The 16,806-nt window shown below is 34.1% G+C and overlaps 1 protein-coding gene across 2 annotated transcripts in view; it reads left to right on the forward strand.

Moving 5' to 3' along the window:
- SLIT2 (slit guidance ligand 2) overlaps positions 1-16,806 on the forward strand; it is a 391,304-nt gene that overhangs the window by 9,479 nt on the left and 365,019 nt on the right. For both annotated transcript variants that reach the window (XM_037829492.1, XM_037829493.1), the window contains exon 4: positions 5,773-5,844. In XM_037829492.1, the coding sequence (XP_037685420.1) occupies positions 5,773-5,844 (72 nt within the window). The remainder of the gene's footprint in view (positions 1-5,772; positions 5,845-16,806) is intronic.

Consider the following 16,806-nt stretch of genomic DNA (forward strand, 5'->3'; position numbering starts at 1 on the left):
GTAGCTTCCTGAAAAAGGATGCATAAGAGTAAATTTTCAAGACCTCTTTTTTTTTTCCAACCATCACACTTAATGTATAGTTTGCCTTTGTAGAGAAAATTAGATGGGGAATAATTTTTTTTGAGAATATCTAAGTCATTGGTCCATTGCCTTATGAGCTTTCAGGGTGGCATGGAGAAATCCAATGTAATTCTGATTCCTCTTTCACTAGGACATATTTTTTTATCCATAGTAAATTTTTAAAAATAATAAATTTTATTTTCATAGTGGTTTCAGGTTGATAAAAACATTGCATGGAAAATATGAGTTCCTGTGTATCTCTCCACCCCTGCCATGCAGCTTTCCTTATTAACATCTTGCATTCATGTGACTGCCATTACCTTTTTACAAAAGTTATATCTGCCATTTTGGAAGGAATCATGGTGAAAATGCTTTCAGAATGAAAGCTTATTAACAGTTGGGCTGATTTCGTATTATCAAAATAGGGAGTATTCCTTTAAGGTAGTATTTAACCCTATTATTTGATTGTGTTCTTTGCAGCTTCCATCCACTCTGGATTCAGGTGAATGATCTGGGGCACGTTCTGTGTACCGCTGTTAGGCTCTAGCAGTGGAGCTTGGGAGGGTAACTTAGCACTCTGTTCTCCTTGTAATTTGCTCAGATGTTGCCTGGGGTCCCGTGGAACATCTGCAAATACTCCTTGGGTGTGTTGTCGATTATGCTTTCCGAATACATACAAACTCCCCACCCCTTGTAAAAATCAGAAACATTACTTAAAAATGGCTTAGAAAACAATTTCACTTCCAGCCCTACCACTGTGAGATCTCAGTCAAATTGCTTCATCTTTTAACACTTCGGTCTACTAATCTTTAAAACAGGAATGATGACTGTATCTCATAGTGGCCGTGTATGAATTTAGTAAGATTATACGTTAAGAATTTCACAACATGCTTGGCTCATAGTTTAGCATGTAAAGGTATATTACTACTATGTGTTTCAACGTCTCTCTCCAGTTTCTCAAAAGCTTAGTATAGGGGTTAGTTTCTCTTATCTGAACTACTAAACTGTGCTTATGATAAATATGACCTTTATGCATTCATATTTAGCTATTGTTTTCCTTTTGATCTTCTTCTTACCATGGTATACAATCATTAGAAGAGCTAAAAAGGTACAAAACCCTTTTTAAGAGAGGTTTGAGTATTTCTCAGAATCTCTTTGTATATATGGAGAAATACCAAGAAGTGGTATTTACTGTTAAGGAGTGGAGAGGAAGCAGCATTTCTATGAAAGAGTTTTGACCTTCCTAGTAAGAATTACAAAGGGTGAAATTATCATAAAAATCATTCCTGGAAATATAACCTTTATTTTATCAATCTAATAGTGACTGAAGTCAAATGCTAAAATATTTGTTTTTAAAATGTTAACGTAATCTTTTTTTAAAGAGAAGCAGAAATTTAAACTGATAAGAAGGTAAAAGAGGGAGTTAACTAGTTTTGCTCTTAGTTTACTTGTAAGAAATGGGAGATTAGAAATTATAGACTTTTTAAGGTAATATTTGTTTACTACTTATTACCAGACACTCTGTTAAATACCTTACATTTACTACAACAAATAAATATGAAGAATACATTTTTCACTGGCTTTGGTAAAATCATTTTTATTTTGCATTTTGGTTTGAGATAAATGTAAGTATTAATTGAAATGAGGTGGAAAAAACTAAGTGACTGTAATCTCCAGCAATGAACAAAAGTCTTAGGAGTGGCTAGCATATAATAATTTAAAACAATTCTTGTTAATACTAAGCCTGCCCTTCAAACTGAGGTTTTTAAGATACAGCATTTCAGAAACCAGTGATGTTTGGTGCCTACAGAAAGATCATACACCTTTCTGTAGGTCACACTCAAAATTGCCCTTAGTGCAGTTACTGAAATCCCTTCTCATCCCTGCCCTGAGAGAAGGTGCCAGAGACACACATCACACACTTTTCTGAAATCATGAATTACCATTCAGAGAATTCTCAGTCAGTCCTGGGGTCTTGTGGGCAGAGTCCACCTACTGGGCGATGGCACAGAGCCAGATGTCACTTTACATCTGTCACCTTTCTTTCAGTATAATTGAATATGCATACTCTGAACAATGAGTAATTGACCCACCTGTTCTGTTTAATGGAACTAATTTATGGTGGTTCCCATAAGTCCTCTGTGGTACCCTTAAGTTCACTACGGATTGTTTTCCTGTTCTGTGATCATCAGATTTTAACTTCTTTAATTCATTTACATTACAGTTATTATTATGACACTGTCATCTTCAAACAGCTATGAAAGTTTGCCCATGGCATTAGAAATAATGTTCCTTTTTAAGTAATTGTTATGTATCTTAATAGTCTTTAAAGAAATTCTGGCTTTTCAAAAATGTTCTTTACTTTAAGGATTTAATTTCTGGTCACTGTAAAGGAATCTATGCTTTAAAATTTTTTATTTTATTGAATATTTTGGAAATGAATTTCACTTTTTAAAATGTTTGTATGACCATTTAATCTTAGTACTGGTGGAAAAGAGAATAGAAAAACAGGAATTAAGAGTATATTGAAATTCTTCTAAAGAATAAAGATATGTTACCACATCACTTTTTGAGTTATCTGTCCTTTTCTGTATGATTTTCTTTGTCTTATGCTAAAAAAATGTAACATGGTTAGTTTAGATGTATTAAGATCATTGCATAGTAGCATTCATGAAATATAACTGATAAAGTATTTGAATTCAGAGAATTTTTTTCATTTTTGTTTCAACTTTAGTTATTTTAAATATTTTTCAAACAATGTAAACATAGAACTAGTTTTTTAAAAAAATAAAATTTGTTGTTTTATTTTCTGATGGTTAATTCATAACTATTTTAGAAATGGAGTGTATAAAACTTTGTTTTCCCAAGGAAAAGATTGGTGAGAAGGAAAATTTCATCATTACATTATTTTGAATGATTGTTTAGGAAGGTTTAGACTGTGTATCTCTGAGAAGAGTGGTTCAGAGGGTGTGTCCACAAAACCTGGGTCCAAGTCCTGACTGTACTACTGTCTGAGCTGTGTGCCTCCATCTACAACGGCCACAACAATAGTGTCCGCTCATGGAGTTGCAGTGAGAGTGGATGAGATAAACCGTGTAACTCAATCAGATTGCTGTCCTGCACATGGTAAGCTCAGTACCTGTTGGCCGTTACTTGTGCAGTGAATTGAGAATCACTGGGACTATGAAAGTAATAATAATTTAGTGATACATTGCACACAATCTGAAATCTGTGCTTCCTTACATCTGAATTTGTACTAGCTATAGGCTCTTTGAAAAGCAAGCTGGTAGCAGCTATCAGTCATTTATGTATCTGAGTATTTTTAAGCACTTCTAAGGGATGTTGAGAATGGAGGAGTTTTGATGGAAGGGAAAGGAGGCATCTGCAGTCTAAGGTTTGATACTGGGGCTTTGGTTAGCGGGAGGGAAGCATAAAACCAGAGACAGATACCTCAGGATGCGTGCCAGAACAAAGAGGCCTAATATGAAATGAGTATGCTGGGTTCTTGTTAAACCATATCAAAATGCAGAAAGAGAGAGCAGTCTGTTCAGTCACCCGTTCACTGCTTACTAAGAACCTACTGAGTGCCAAGGACGAAGGGAGGGAATACAGAGTTATGGTTCTTATACCTGAAGAGCTCAGAGCCTGGTGGGAAAGATACCAGAACATGAATAAACATAATACAGCATGAGGGGCTCTCTTACTTTATCAAGTGGTTTGGGGAGGCACTAACTCTGAGTAGGAGAATTAGGGGATGTTTCACAGAAGATGTAAGAAGAGGGGAAAGCTCTTCACATTGTGAACTGCTTCTGTAAGGCGTAGGGGCATGAAGGAGCATGTTTGTTATGGCTGAAGAATCAAGGACAATGTCTATTAATCCAGTGGTTTGAATCAGATTATGAAAAGCCATCTCCATCATCCTAGGAATTGGGATTGGCTTTTTGGATAATGGGAGTCTTTCCAAGGAAGGTTGCTTTCTCCAGAAAAATTCTCATTACCACTATTTTGAATATCTGTAATCTGTTTTTGAGAGAAAAAATGTTAAGGTCCTAACTAAGCTGTATTTGATCAAAATTGTATAATAGTAGACCCTGGAAGTACTCCTTCCCCAGAATCATGCCAAACAGAGGAAAAAAACATGGTTTCATTTTAAATTTAACATTGTCCTGTGCTTTGTTCATTTAAAAAAATATTTAAGAGGGAAGCAAGTCCACCCTCTTGCCACTGTTTTTACTATGTACTGTCCAATTCTGTTGGCATATGTTTTTATTAGTGTGCATTTTATTAAGTGTTGAGAATGTTTCTGTAGGAGGCCAACTTCTTAATAATGTGAATTTATGTAACGAAAGTTATCATTACCATCTTTGTGCCATGACCTTTTACAATTGGAAGACACTCTGAAGTTGACCTGGTCCAAATTCTCAGCGAATGCAGGATTCCCTTACATTGCATCTTTTGTAGGGAAAAAAAAAAGGTAGCCTCTGCTTGAATGTACGTGGAATAAGGAGTTGAGACTTTCCCAAAGCAGAACATTTCATTTCTTAATATCTCTAATTCTTAGAGCAATCTTCCTTATAATTCCTTCTTTCTTAGGAATTACATCCTCTGGTCCCATTTCTGCCCTCTGGAGAGTAAATAAGTATAATTTTACTTCCTCCTAATGACCCTTTAAATATGTCGACTGATATTCCCCCTTTTCCTGTCCCCTTAACATATATCTTTGAAACTAAAGAAACACTTCAAGTTTCTTCAGGATGGCATTAGTTTTTAGACCTTGCTTACTCTGCTCTGAAACTATAGCAGGCTGTTTATCATTTTAGTTTACATTTTGCAACAGGGTATCATTGTTTTATTTAAATTTGGCAAAAACAGAAATGTACATGATTATTTTCAATGAAGTGTTAAATTGTACTCTTAAAACAAATGAGATTGGGATATTATTACATCAGGAATAGAATTTGCCCACTTTCAGTAAGTGTTCTTAGTCCAAAAGGATTTAGATAGATCAGGGCTTAAATTGAATTATTTGCAATCGAATTCTTTTCTAAAACACTTTAAACATTCTGGTATTAGTTAAATATTCTAAAACATTATTTAAACATTTTCTGGAACTCCTATTAGTAGTGTCAGAGACTCTGAGCCTTCAGTTCAGTTAAATATTGGGAGTGGAGGGATGAAGTTTCAACTATGCTGGTTTCCTTCTGATTTTGCCTATGGTGACAAATCAAGGTGACACTTTCTCACTTTTTTTTTCTTCCAGTTAAATAAGAAGCTAACAAAATTGTTCCATCTAGCCACAATGCCTTGGTGGAAAATTTAGGCCATGTGGGACAGTGTGTGAATTATTTTAGGACACCATTTTTTGCTGTGTTATTTCTGCTGTATATTGAACTGGCTTAACCTCAGCATTAGAGTCTGAGTCATGAAATCCTTTATCCTTGTGTGTATTCTGGTTGACTGATGTTGCATGGGATGTGAGTTTAGAATTTAGGCCCCAGTAATCATCATTTGAGTAAGCATAATGGAAAATTGCTCTAAAAAGTCAGGCAACAAAAGGTGTAACCAACTTTTGATGTGCAATGCTTGAATTCTCTTGAATGTCATTTCATATTTTTCTAAAACACAGGATGAGGCATGACACTACCAAATCACAGTCTCATTGTTGGTTATTTTCTATGTAACATAAGCTTTGTTTTTGTTTTTTCTCAAAAGGCGTTTAAACAGAAATCACCTTCAGCTGTTTCCTGAGTTGCTGTTTCTTGGGACCTCAAAGTTATACAGACTGTAAGTAGACATAAATAGTTATTGTTGCTTTGCGTCAGACTTTGTGCTTTATTAAATTTGGCTCTCTTTCCTTGTGGTTTCCTGAAATCTATTCACCAATAGATTAATGGATTAAAAGTTTGTCTTTCTCCCTCCTCCCCCCACCAAGGAATATATGATTGGTTTTCCAATAGTTCCAATTGTTTTATTTGGTTAGCATTTAGTGGTTTATGTATATGTTATTGTAATAGTATTATTCTATTTGAACATGTGATGTTGGTGAGATTTACCTTGCTTCTTTATGAAAAGTTTTGATTAAGGTCTAAAGGGAAGAATTGCCCCTCAAGAGAAAGTAGGCAGTATTTTCTTATAAAGTTCAGGTTCTTAATGTCAGCTTTTTTCATATTGTTTTTGCATTGAGTTATAGTGTTTATTAGTCTGGAAATATTATTATAATGTCTTTAAAGATGGCTGTAAATTTCCTCTTAAATGTTTCTTTAAAAGCCAGAATTCAAAACTCTGCAAAACCAACATTGTAAGGCAAGGTTTTCATATCAAATACATCATAGATGGTTAAAGGAAGTAGTTCTTAGAAAGGAGAATAATGTGAGTATTAGGCAGAATGAGTTTTCCCTCCCTGGAATGCTTGTTTGCTGACCTTATGTGTAATAATGAGAACACATTTTGAAAGGTCTTTTAAAATCAGATTTTTTGTGCATGTAAATGATTTTGTGTGGATGGAAGATCAGTTACAAAGTGATGGAAAAATAAGTAATAATCATTATTGATGGTCATGGATATTGTGATAAAACTGTTGGGATGCATAAAGGAAATTGCTCAGAGTGGACCCCACCTGGATAGTGGGGAGGTCCTATTTGGGAGTGTTTGCAGAGAAAGTGAGCATACTGCTGACTTTCTGAACTTGACTTTGTAGCCAAGGCTTTGTAGCTTCCTAGTTCAGTGTGTTGTTGTTATCAATTCCAGAAGTAGTAGGACTGACCTTCCCAAACCCCTCCCTTGTAGCTAGATGTCTGTTAGGTCCTCCTGACACCTTAACTCACTGTAGAGGGAGCTTTTCCAGCCAAAGAAGAAGATGTTGCAACCAGCTGCTGTGCCAGATCTTCTCTCTAGAGTATGACTTTTCTGACATTGCTTCTCTAAGGGTAGCGAAAGTCACCTAGCAATATTTCTCCTCTTTTTTGTGTTCCCTGCTGGTTAATTGGCCCAATTTAAGCAAATGAAAAATATCAAATAAAAAATCCTTGAAGCCGCCTTTTTTAACAAGAACTCTCTAGGGACTATTTTTACGAAGAATATTGGATGTAGGCTGCTAAAAAGATTACATATATGTATAGAAATTGATACTTGTATTTATAGATGTGTGCTCAGTTTCCTGAAAGAGCCACAGAGACGGTTTTAATAGTATTCTACTTTCTCATGTAATTTTTGGAGATTGAAGGGTTTTTGGAGAATTGACTCCAAGAAAGGCCCATGTACAATGAGTGATGTTAAACATGCTTTGCTAATAGTGTGCACATAAAAACAATACAGAGCTGTCCAGTAATTGATGTTTTCTATGTAGCTGTAAAAATAGAATTTAAACAGAATGACTGTATCTGGAATTGAAAATTTAAGCTGAAGATGGGAAAATGCAGGATGAAATTTCAATGTTTTCTCTGAGAAAGGACAATGTTTGATTTTTAGTCTAATAGCACTTGGATTAATTCTCCCAGGGTTTCTTAGGGGATGTAATCCATTGCTGAACCCCACATAAGCAAATTATATTGTTTGACATTTTACTCTGTTTGACAATACTACATAGGGGCAATAAGATTTTCTCTTATATTTTTATTTTTTATGAAGCTTTTATATGAAAGAGGAAAACGAGAAGTCTTTACGGAGTAAATTAAAGAAACAGAACACTAAGACTTTAAGTCAAGATTTTTATATTAATTAAAGCCATGTCTTACAAACAGGGTAAAATGGACAGCCCGAAAATGTATTCAAAGTTGTCGTGTATCTGCTTGGCTCAAAGGATTTCCTTTGAGGAATAGTGAGATATAAGGTTGTGTTATTAGATAAGACAAGTTTAAGGATGACTTGAATGCTTCGATATCCCTGAAGTTGTTGCTTGCTGGTTTAATCTTTACTATTAATAAGGTGTTAGTTCCTCTTTACCTGGGATTTGACACCTGACATATGCATTGGATGCTCCGAGAAGCATAGAAGTGTAATTTTTATCTGTGTCCACAAGTCAGGAATCTTCTTTTAAATGGAGTAACTATTCTCTCACCTGAATTAGACTTGACAGATTTTTTAACAAGGATATTTCTCCTGAGATGATCAGTTATAAGCTAATTTGACCACTTTTTATTATGGTGCTTACCAGTTATGCTAAACAGCCATCATTGAGAGTCTTTGCTAAACCAATGCACAAAAGCTTGTGAAGTTGATGGCTAGTGTAATTTCTGAGAGCGAAGATGCAGGTTCAAAATTTCTGCATATAATACAGATGCTTAGTAGTTCACACAAAAGACATGTCCTGGCAGATGGAAAATGTGCACAAAACTATATGCAAAAAGTGTATTTTAAAATGTTCATTTAAAAATGAATCTTTCACAAGAATGATAAGTGACAGAAAGAATACAGAGTTTTTGATAAATACTAGGGAAACAGTGTTGGGACAGGGAAAATATTTAACTTGTTGTTGCATGTATATATTAAGTGATCCAAAATTGTGCATACTATAATGCAGTAGAGCCATACATATCTAGAATTCATGAAAAAAACAAAAAATTCTAAATTATTTTCTTTTATAAATCCTTGCATAGTGCTGATTAATTTTTTTTTTTTTTTTTTTTTTTTTTTTACTTATTGTATCTTTTACCCCTATTCAATACTATTTTTTCCTGATAAATGACTGGTGAAAAAGTTTACCAATTTAATATATAGTTAATACATTGATGTACTGGATATTATGCAGATTTTCTTTGGGCTTTTGTAACGAATAATCACCATTTGACTCTTGGTTGAAAATGAGATGCCAGGTGAAGAAGCACACATGCTTTTTGCAGACTCCAAATGCAATATGAAAGAAAAAGAGGGTACACTGGATATGAATTATGATTCGACACGGTTGGTTGCCACTAGCGGCCAAATATGCTTTTTCCTTTGCTGTCTGCTCCAATTTCTCTTTGGACGGGTTGAGAGAGCACTGCATGTTCAGGTCAAGATGTTTGCTCAGAAATAGTAGTACAGTTGCAGCTGTGTTTGTTGGAGCAGGAGACTAGTTTAAATAGCATTACCATTTATCCAGTCCATTAACAGAACTCTGTAAAATAATACCAACTCTGCATAAACTACAGGACAGTGTAATAAAATTACAAGCACTTGTTGACAGATGGAAAGTGTAAGTAGAGGGAGCGATAGGTTGGAGTTTAAAACAGACAGTACATAGTTTCCTTAATTTACATAGATACTCCATCCTTGCCTTTGCCCTACCTCCAAAACTGTGATTGCATTTTTATTGACTACCTACCCAAGAGTGGAGAAAATAATTTTCAGGGCAATCTGCAGCTTGTTAGTTGAAAACGAGATTGCAGTGAGTTTTGAAATGGTTGATTATGATTGATGTTTATGAGTAGCATATATAAATCTTCCCAATAAATGTAACCCTAAAGGTGACTTACCAATGAGTGATTCACACTTTCTTACTTGAGATTGCAGCTACTAATCCAGCTTGTTAGAAAGGAATTTCATTGGTAGTACTGTGGTTAGACATTTGGTTATAAATATTTGTTTTGTGGTTTTCTGTTTATTTTTTGGCGTATTATTATATTTACCCAGACTTTTAATATAAGTTTAAGTATCCAAAGCACTTTGCAAAAAAGGACATTTTTCTCTTTTACCTACTAAAACCAAACTGAACAAAACCAACAGACAAAAAATAACTATGTATATCTCCATGACCCATTTTCTTTATTTCTTTAATTAAAAACTTTTTATTTCTGATTCACAAGTAGCATTTATTGTTCTCCGGTGAGCTTTAGAGCCAATTAAATTATCTACCATTATAAATAGAAATTATATATTCTCAAAACTGAGAATTCTTTGTATGGCCTAATGACTGCTTATCTGAGACAAATAGATTTTGTCCATTTAATTTGATAAGTGAGGTCACAATTCATTTGCTGTTGGATAAGATCTCAGATTCTCAAAATTACTTTTTGATAACTGTTATAATTTGGATTTTCAAGAGGAAACTTTTTTTTTTATTAAGGTAAAAAATTAATTTGCTAAGGATAGTGAATATATACTTAATTTTTTATTATCCTTTTTTCCCACTCCCATAGGAGCTGCTGTTTTTTTCTTTTTGTTATAATTTTAAGAGTAACACATATTCATTGTAAAAAGATTTAGACAATTCAGAAAAATATAAAGAAGGAAATAGAGAATATTTATTATCTCACCACCCAGATATAGCCACTATTATCCTTGTCAACTATATTATCTTAGTTTCCTTTTTCTACTGTTATGTATATAAATGCTGGCAGACATGTACTACAAAAACATTTTTTGATACCCCCTCAGGGTCTAGTGTAAGGCTTGACCTTTAGAAAGCTCTCAGTAAGTGTTTGATGTATTGAATTAAATCTCTGTTGGGTTCAGGGTTTGTAACTTGAATGTGCAAATAGTAACTCTGGGAAGGAATTATGAATAATGGAGAAACAAATTAAACTTAAAGGATAACTTGGCTAATTAAATGTGTATTCCCCTTAGGTTTTCTAAACATTGAAGAGTTTTGATAGACACCACAAAATCAAAATGATTCATTATGATTCATTTTTCACCTAAGAAATATGTATCTTAATTTAATATAATACTATACATATATAAAACTGACCCTCCCCTCAGCAGTTCTCTGATGTCAGTTTGGTCTCATAGGAGTCTTGTAATAAGAATAAAAGCAGAACATGACAGTGAATCCTGTGTAAAAATTCCTCTTGAATTAATTTCTGCTAGCTCTGATTAAAGTGGGGGTGACTAGAGGTGTCAGGTGCCATAGTTTCCAGCCTCGTTTTACTCTTGGCCTATTTGGCCTCTGCCACAATAAATCCAGCAGTGATTATGCCGGCGTTGCAGGTTATGGTTGCTACGAGTTTCTGTTGTCCAGCCAGCTTGACATTGTGACTCTTCTAGTGAGCTGCCATGATAGTTAGCCCTGATTTCCATTGCTGAGGTCTGCTGAAGCACTTCCTGCTTCAGGAGTTGAAAGTTCTTCAGAAGGGTGTCAAGTCTGTGTTATAATTTGGTGCAAGGATACACTCTCTGTATCGTTCCTACTGATACTTTGCTAAGGGGAACAGATAAACTCTTTATTTCTGAAAACAAAGTACCAATAAGAGAGGGAAAATTTTTAAAAGGGGTAACCTTGAGTGATTAAGACAATTAAGATGCCAAGGACTTTATTGCTTATTAATCCAGAGTTTTGATTTTATTATTATTGGGCTCAGAGGACTTGGTTTTTGCCACTTCAAAATTAGAGATATAGGAGGTGTATTTAATGACCAAGATTACCATTATGTCAGCCAGATTTGTTTTAAGTAGGTGGACAAAAGACTGGATATATGAGTATATGAATACACTTCCGAGTAGCCATTCCATTTGCTGTGAAAAAAAGAGGCAAGCCATTGAACAGGACCCAGTTTTGATTTTGTTTTTTTAATCAACATGTTAGCCTGTGATTGAGAGGTTATAAGTCAAATGAAGATCAGGACTGTATTTGAGATTTTGCTGGGTCTGGTGTTGATAGGTTTTATGTACTTCAAAGAGGTCACTAGAAGACTCCTTGCTGGACAAGGTAGAAATTGGTGGATTTCTGCTATTGCCAACACAAAGGGTAGGCTTTCCCGTTGTGAAATCCCTTGCATAGTTCATTGCAAGTGCAAGAAGTTTTTCTCCACTCAAATGTACGTAATTAAATGGTTGCTTTCACAAATGTGAGTTTATTTTCCCACCAGCAAGTATCCATGGTATGCCAACTTGGACTTGGAGAATACTGTGATCAATGGTGGGGATAGAAACTAGTATAATATGTGAGCCCTGGTATTTGTGGACCTTTGGTCATTGCTAACATCTGGCCTGCAATATGTAAATTAAAGCTGGGAGTTCATTGAGAGTGATCGGATCTCCTGAAATATGAATCTAAGTATGTAGTTTTCATGTCAAAAAGATAATATTGTATATATGTCATAAAGAAACATTTAAAAATTTTTCTAATTCATAAAGTTGCAACTGCAGTTCTAAATTATAATCTTGGGAATGAATTTTACATAAATATTCTAAGAATGTTTTAAAAGGGTTTTAGTTATATTTAAGTAATTTTAATGGATTTATATTATGTTACAAGACACTGAAAATCAATTAATTTATATCCCATGGTGATGACATAAAATACTAGTGTTTAAATGCCTACTCATATATTAGCGACTCTGTTATCGTTGAAAGTCAGTTGACACCTCACCAATCAACTTTCCTTATCTGTAAAATGGGGATGATCATAATATATACCATCTGGAGGTATTGACGAGTCAAAAGTTAGAGTCTGTGGTCAAAAGAACATTGTCAGCTTTTGAGTATGATAGAATTCATATTTGTATTATCATCCTCTCATTGTAAAGAAAAAGCTGAAAATAATAGACAGATATGCTTGGAACTTGCTGACAGTCAGCAAACTTCCCTATCCTATTGTATCACCCTCTTGCATTTAGGCTCAGTGTAACCATGCATAAATAAGTGTAGTCATATTTACTTTCTTAACACTAAAAGTTGACAGAAAATGTGCAATTGCACTATTTTCTTTCTCCTTACTTGGCCATAGAAAGTAAATTGTGGTCGGAGTGCTCTTAAAGAAAGATCTTTTCACTCTAATTATTGATTCATTTTATTTTAAAATTCTTTTATAAAATGAATTAGGGATAGAAGCAAAGATACAGTGACTCAGAACTGTTAATGTTTGTGGGATTGTTGCATTAACAATATGCTTTTCCAATGGATAAAATGAAAGAAAAACATGAATTTGCTGAATACAAACTCTTTATAAACTGTAGGTAAACTGTAGGTAAATTATTCTGAAAGTTATTCAAATGATTTAAGTTGCCCAAGAGCATCATTTTTATCACTAATGAAAAAATTTAAAACATCTGATTTTTAAAACAATTTTAAACAATATGAGTTAATTCTTTCATTGGCCTCATAATGTATAAATATGATTTGATCCATGGAATATGCTATCATCTTTAAGTAAATGGCATACATGATTTTAACTGCGTTTTTAGATTACAAATTATGTTAAAATGCTGTGTAATTTAAAATCTTCTAGCACTTTGAATTTAACCAATTAATATTTGATGATGAAATAGGTTTGTATAGGTGATCATTATTTTTAGTGGTTTTCCTTTAATCATAGTTTCAGTACTTCTCATAAGTTATGTGAGAGAATCGTGTATGTTCCCTTCCTTTCCTGTCACCCATAAACAAGTTAAGTACAACCGTGATTCAATCACTGATTTCTTTATGGAGTATCAGCCTTGTATTATTTGATAAATTTTGATATAAGTAACCTTTGGGTGGAGGTTAAAAAGGAAACCAAATCCTAGAAAAGGAAGCAATGAAAAGTAAAACGGCTTCTCAGAGGCGATAGCCGGGGACCAGGGTACAGCACTGTGGTGTGAAATGTTATTAAGAGAACATCTGTGCCTCTTGAAACATCCCGCAAATGAATGTGTTCAGCTAAGTATGGCAACTTGATTTAAGTGTTAAACACACACACACACACACACACACACACACACGCACACACACACATGCACAAAGAAAAGAGAAATAAATAAGTCTAGAAACATAATGAGAAAAGATAGCTTTGCCCCATCATGATAGGTTTCTTCTGCTAGTGAAAGATTAAAGCTTCAAGTATGTGAATAGCTGAGAACAGCACAGAGAAAGGTTGATTGCTTCCCCTCCAACAGTTCCAATTGATTGAAAAAAGCCTAATTTAAAGTTCTGTTTGTTCTACATCTTAAACCATCAGAATTCTCTTTTAGGACCGGAGGAATGCTCCGGAGGAAAAAGAATCCAAGGATAAAAAGTCATTGCAGGCCAACAATTGTTCCTAATCCTCACAAAATGCTGGAGAAATTAAATTTATTCTTTATTGCTCGAAGTGTTACCTAGGTCACTGGGCGATGGGAAAATTGGACTGGAAGTCGAGTAGGTTGCAAGCTTTGTTTTGTGTCTAGATGCTTAACCTTAGACACGACAAGACGTCTTAGAGTGTTGTGGGAACTTGGTTCAGAGCCTTAGCACCAAGACTTTTATTGCCCCGGATTTATAATAGGCGGTGCTGTCAGGAGATGAAAATGTTGTGTTTACATTTTAGTGTTAAATGATCATTTAATTAACACCTAAAGAAAAAAAAAACGTGTGGAATTCTTAGCAGCTTTTATTGTTGGTTTCCTGGGAGGTTTTAATATCCAAGTTTCATTGAGATTTCTTTCAGTGAGTAGAGACACAAAAGGCCTTATAAACTTTTTAAGGAAGACAAACAGTTTAACCTCGAACCTTTTTCTCTAAAATATTAATTTAAATTACATTTTAAATCCGGTGTGCTTATTGAAATGGTTTCTAGATTAATACATTAAAAACACCTCTAAATTGAACACTACGTTTGGGGAAACATTTAATAATGTTATTTAAATTATATGCTAAAGTCTGTACTGTAAAACATTGGAAATGACCAATTAGTTTATCTTAAGTTGAATACTTTTAGGATACTAATTATACACATTTCACATCCTGTAAACTACCACTGTAGTTACATCGTTTTAGGAATGTGGCTCAGAATGGGTGAGCATAGGCAAAAGAATTCTTTGGGAAACATACTAATTATTATCATTATTTTTGTTGTTTAGTTAGAGTTAGTTACTAACATATGATGAAAAATATTTATTTATATAGAAAATAGGAAGAGAGATACCATGAATGTGAAAATTCATGTTCAGTTCATTAATTACTAGAGATTAGATGATACTGAATGCTTTAATTTATTCTTGATCTTTTATGAAACAGTTAACTAAAAAGGGTTGTTCTCGAGGCAGAGTAATACTATTTGGAAAATATGATCTGTGCTGTCGAGCAGTTGCATACTCAGTAATGCTTCAGGGTATTTTTCTAAAAACATTATTAGAATTTATATCTATTTCTCTGCTCATTTTATGTGGTTATGCAACTTCATATTGGAATATATGAAAATTCTTAAAGTATTTACCAAGTTACCTGCAGTGAAAGTAATATCTTTCTTAATTTTTCAAGAAATGAACATGCCATGATAGTGTGGTTTTCCTAATTAAGTACACTATTTTTATTCACACTGAAAGATTTTCATCCCTTTTCTTTCTTTTTTTTTTTTTTTGTTTTTAAGTTTAAAAATCAAATACCTTCTCCATCATGCTTCTGGATAAAACTGGCTTTCTGCATTATTCATGGCAAAAGAGTGCATGGAGGATTGGATGTTATTAAAATCTCTTAATATAGGAAGCCCTTCTTTGAACCAAGAATTATATTCTCATTCACAAAATACTGCTGAGCATTAGGTAGCACTTTGTACAATGTTATATGCTTTCCTTACTTCTATCATGTTTCAGCTTTTCTCCAAAGCTTTCCTCATTTTTTTTTCCTTTTTAAACACATTGATCTTTTTTTCTTCTAAATTAATTCTCCACCAAGCCTATAGTAACCAAAAACCTAGAAGTAGGAATATTGCTTTACATTTTAAATCCTTTATATAAGGGTTCACCTTTTGGTCGAAGTAGTTGCAAAACCAAAGTGCCAAAATGCCCAGAAGTTAAGAAACATGAAAGAGAAAGAGGAAGGGAGGAATGACAATAGCTGGTTATTTAGTGTACTGGATAACCGGTATATTCTAAATGATATAGTTTATTATACCAACCAATATTCTATGCAACCAAATGTGTTGTGTGTGTGTGGTTTGAGGGGTGGGGTGGGGATGCTGAGGGCTTAAGAAACATAAAGAACTTGTGAATTCAAAATGCTCATAGAATAACTACTTAGGGAAATTATAGGAAATTCCATTTAACATAGTTAAATGTGGTGCTTTTATACTAAGAAAGTCAATGATATGCTCTTCTACTGAGAAAGTTGTTAAAATTTCATATATTAGTTATTATGAATCTCTGACTAGAACTGAAAAAAGAAAGATTCCCAGGATTTATTTTAGGTTAAGTCTACAGATTTGCCTCTTTAAAAAAATATATAGACAGAAATAACATTTGTAAATACAAACAATTATGTTTCAGATACTTCATAGTTGTTCTACTGAAACAATTGCATGCATTGTGACTGGGGGCTGTAATATGTAAAAATTCTCTTGAACAGGATTCTGTAGTGATTAGGGTTAGTTGAAATTAACTTCCCTTTTGTATCAAACTCTTCAGCTTTCAAGAGTCACCATAATCTTTTTCTATTTAACCTCTTCAGCCTTTTCATTGCTACCACAGCATATATGCTGTACTCCAGCTGAGCAGATTTTATTGTTACTGTCTGGAAATTCCAAGGTTTCTTTATTCCTTCCTTGCCTCCTAGTTACAGTAGCACAGTTTGCCCTCCTCATGTAAACCTCACCTCCTCTATCAAACCTTTCTCAACTGCTTTGCATACCCCCAAATGGTCATTCATTATAGTACGTGGTTGTGAATATAGACTCTGAACTCAGACTGCCTGGATTTGAATCACTCAGTGTGTAATCTTGGGAAAATCACTTGATTGTCCTATCCTCTGTGTGCCTCAGTGCCCGCTTGTGTAAAACAGGCATAATGATAGAGTTTACTTCATGGAAGTGTTGTGCAGAGTAAATTATTCACTATGTGAGTAGGACTTTGAACAGTGCCTGGCATATAATATGTGTTA

The sequence above is a fragment of the Choloepus didactylus genome, chromosome 3 (genome assembly GCF_015220235.1).
Source record: "Choloepus didactylus isolate mChoDid1 chromosome 3, mChoDid1.pri, whole genome shotgun sequence".
Taxonomy (NCBI): domain Eukaryota; kingdom Metazoa; phylum Chordata; class Mammalia; order Pilosa; family Megalonychidae; genus Choloepus; species Choloepus didactylus.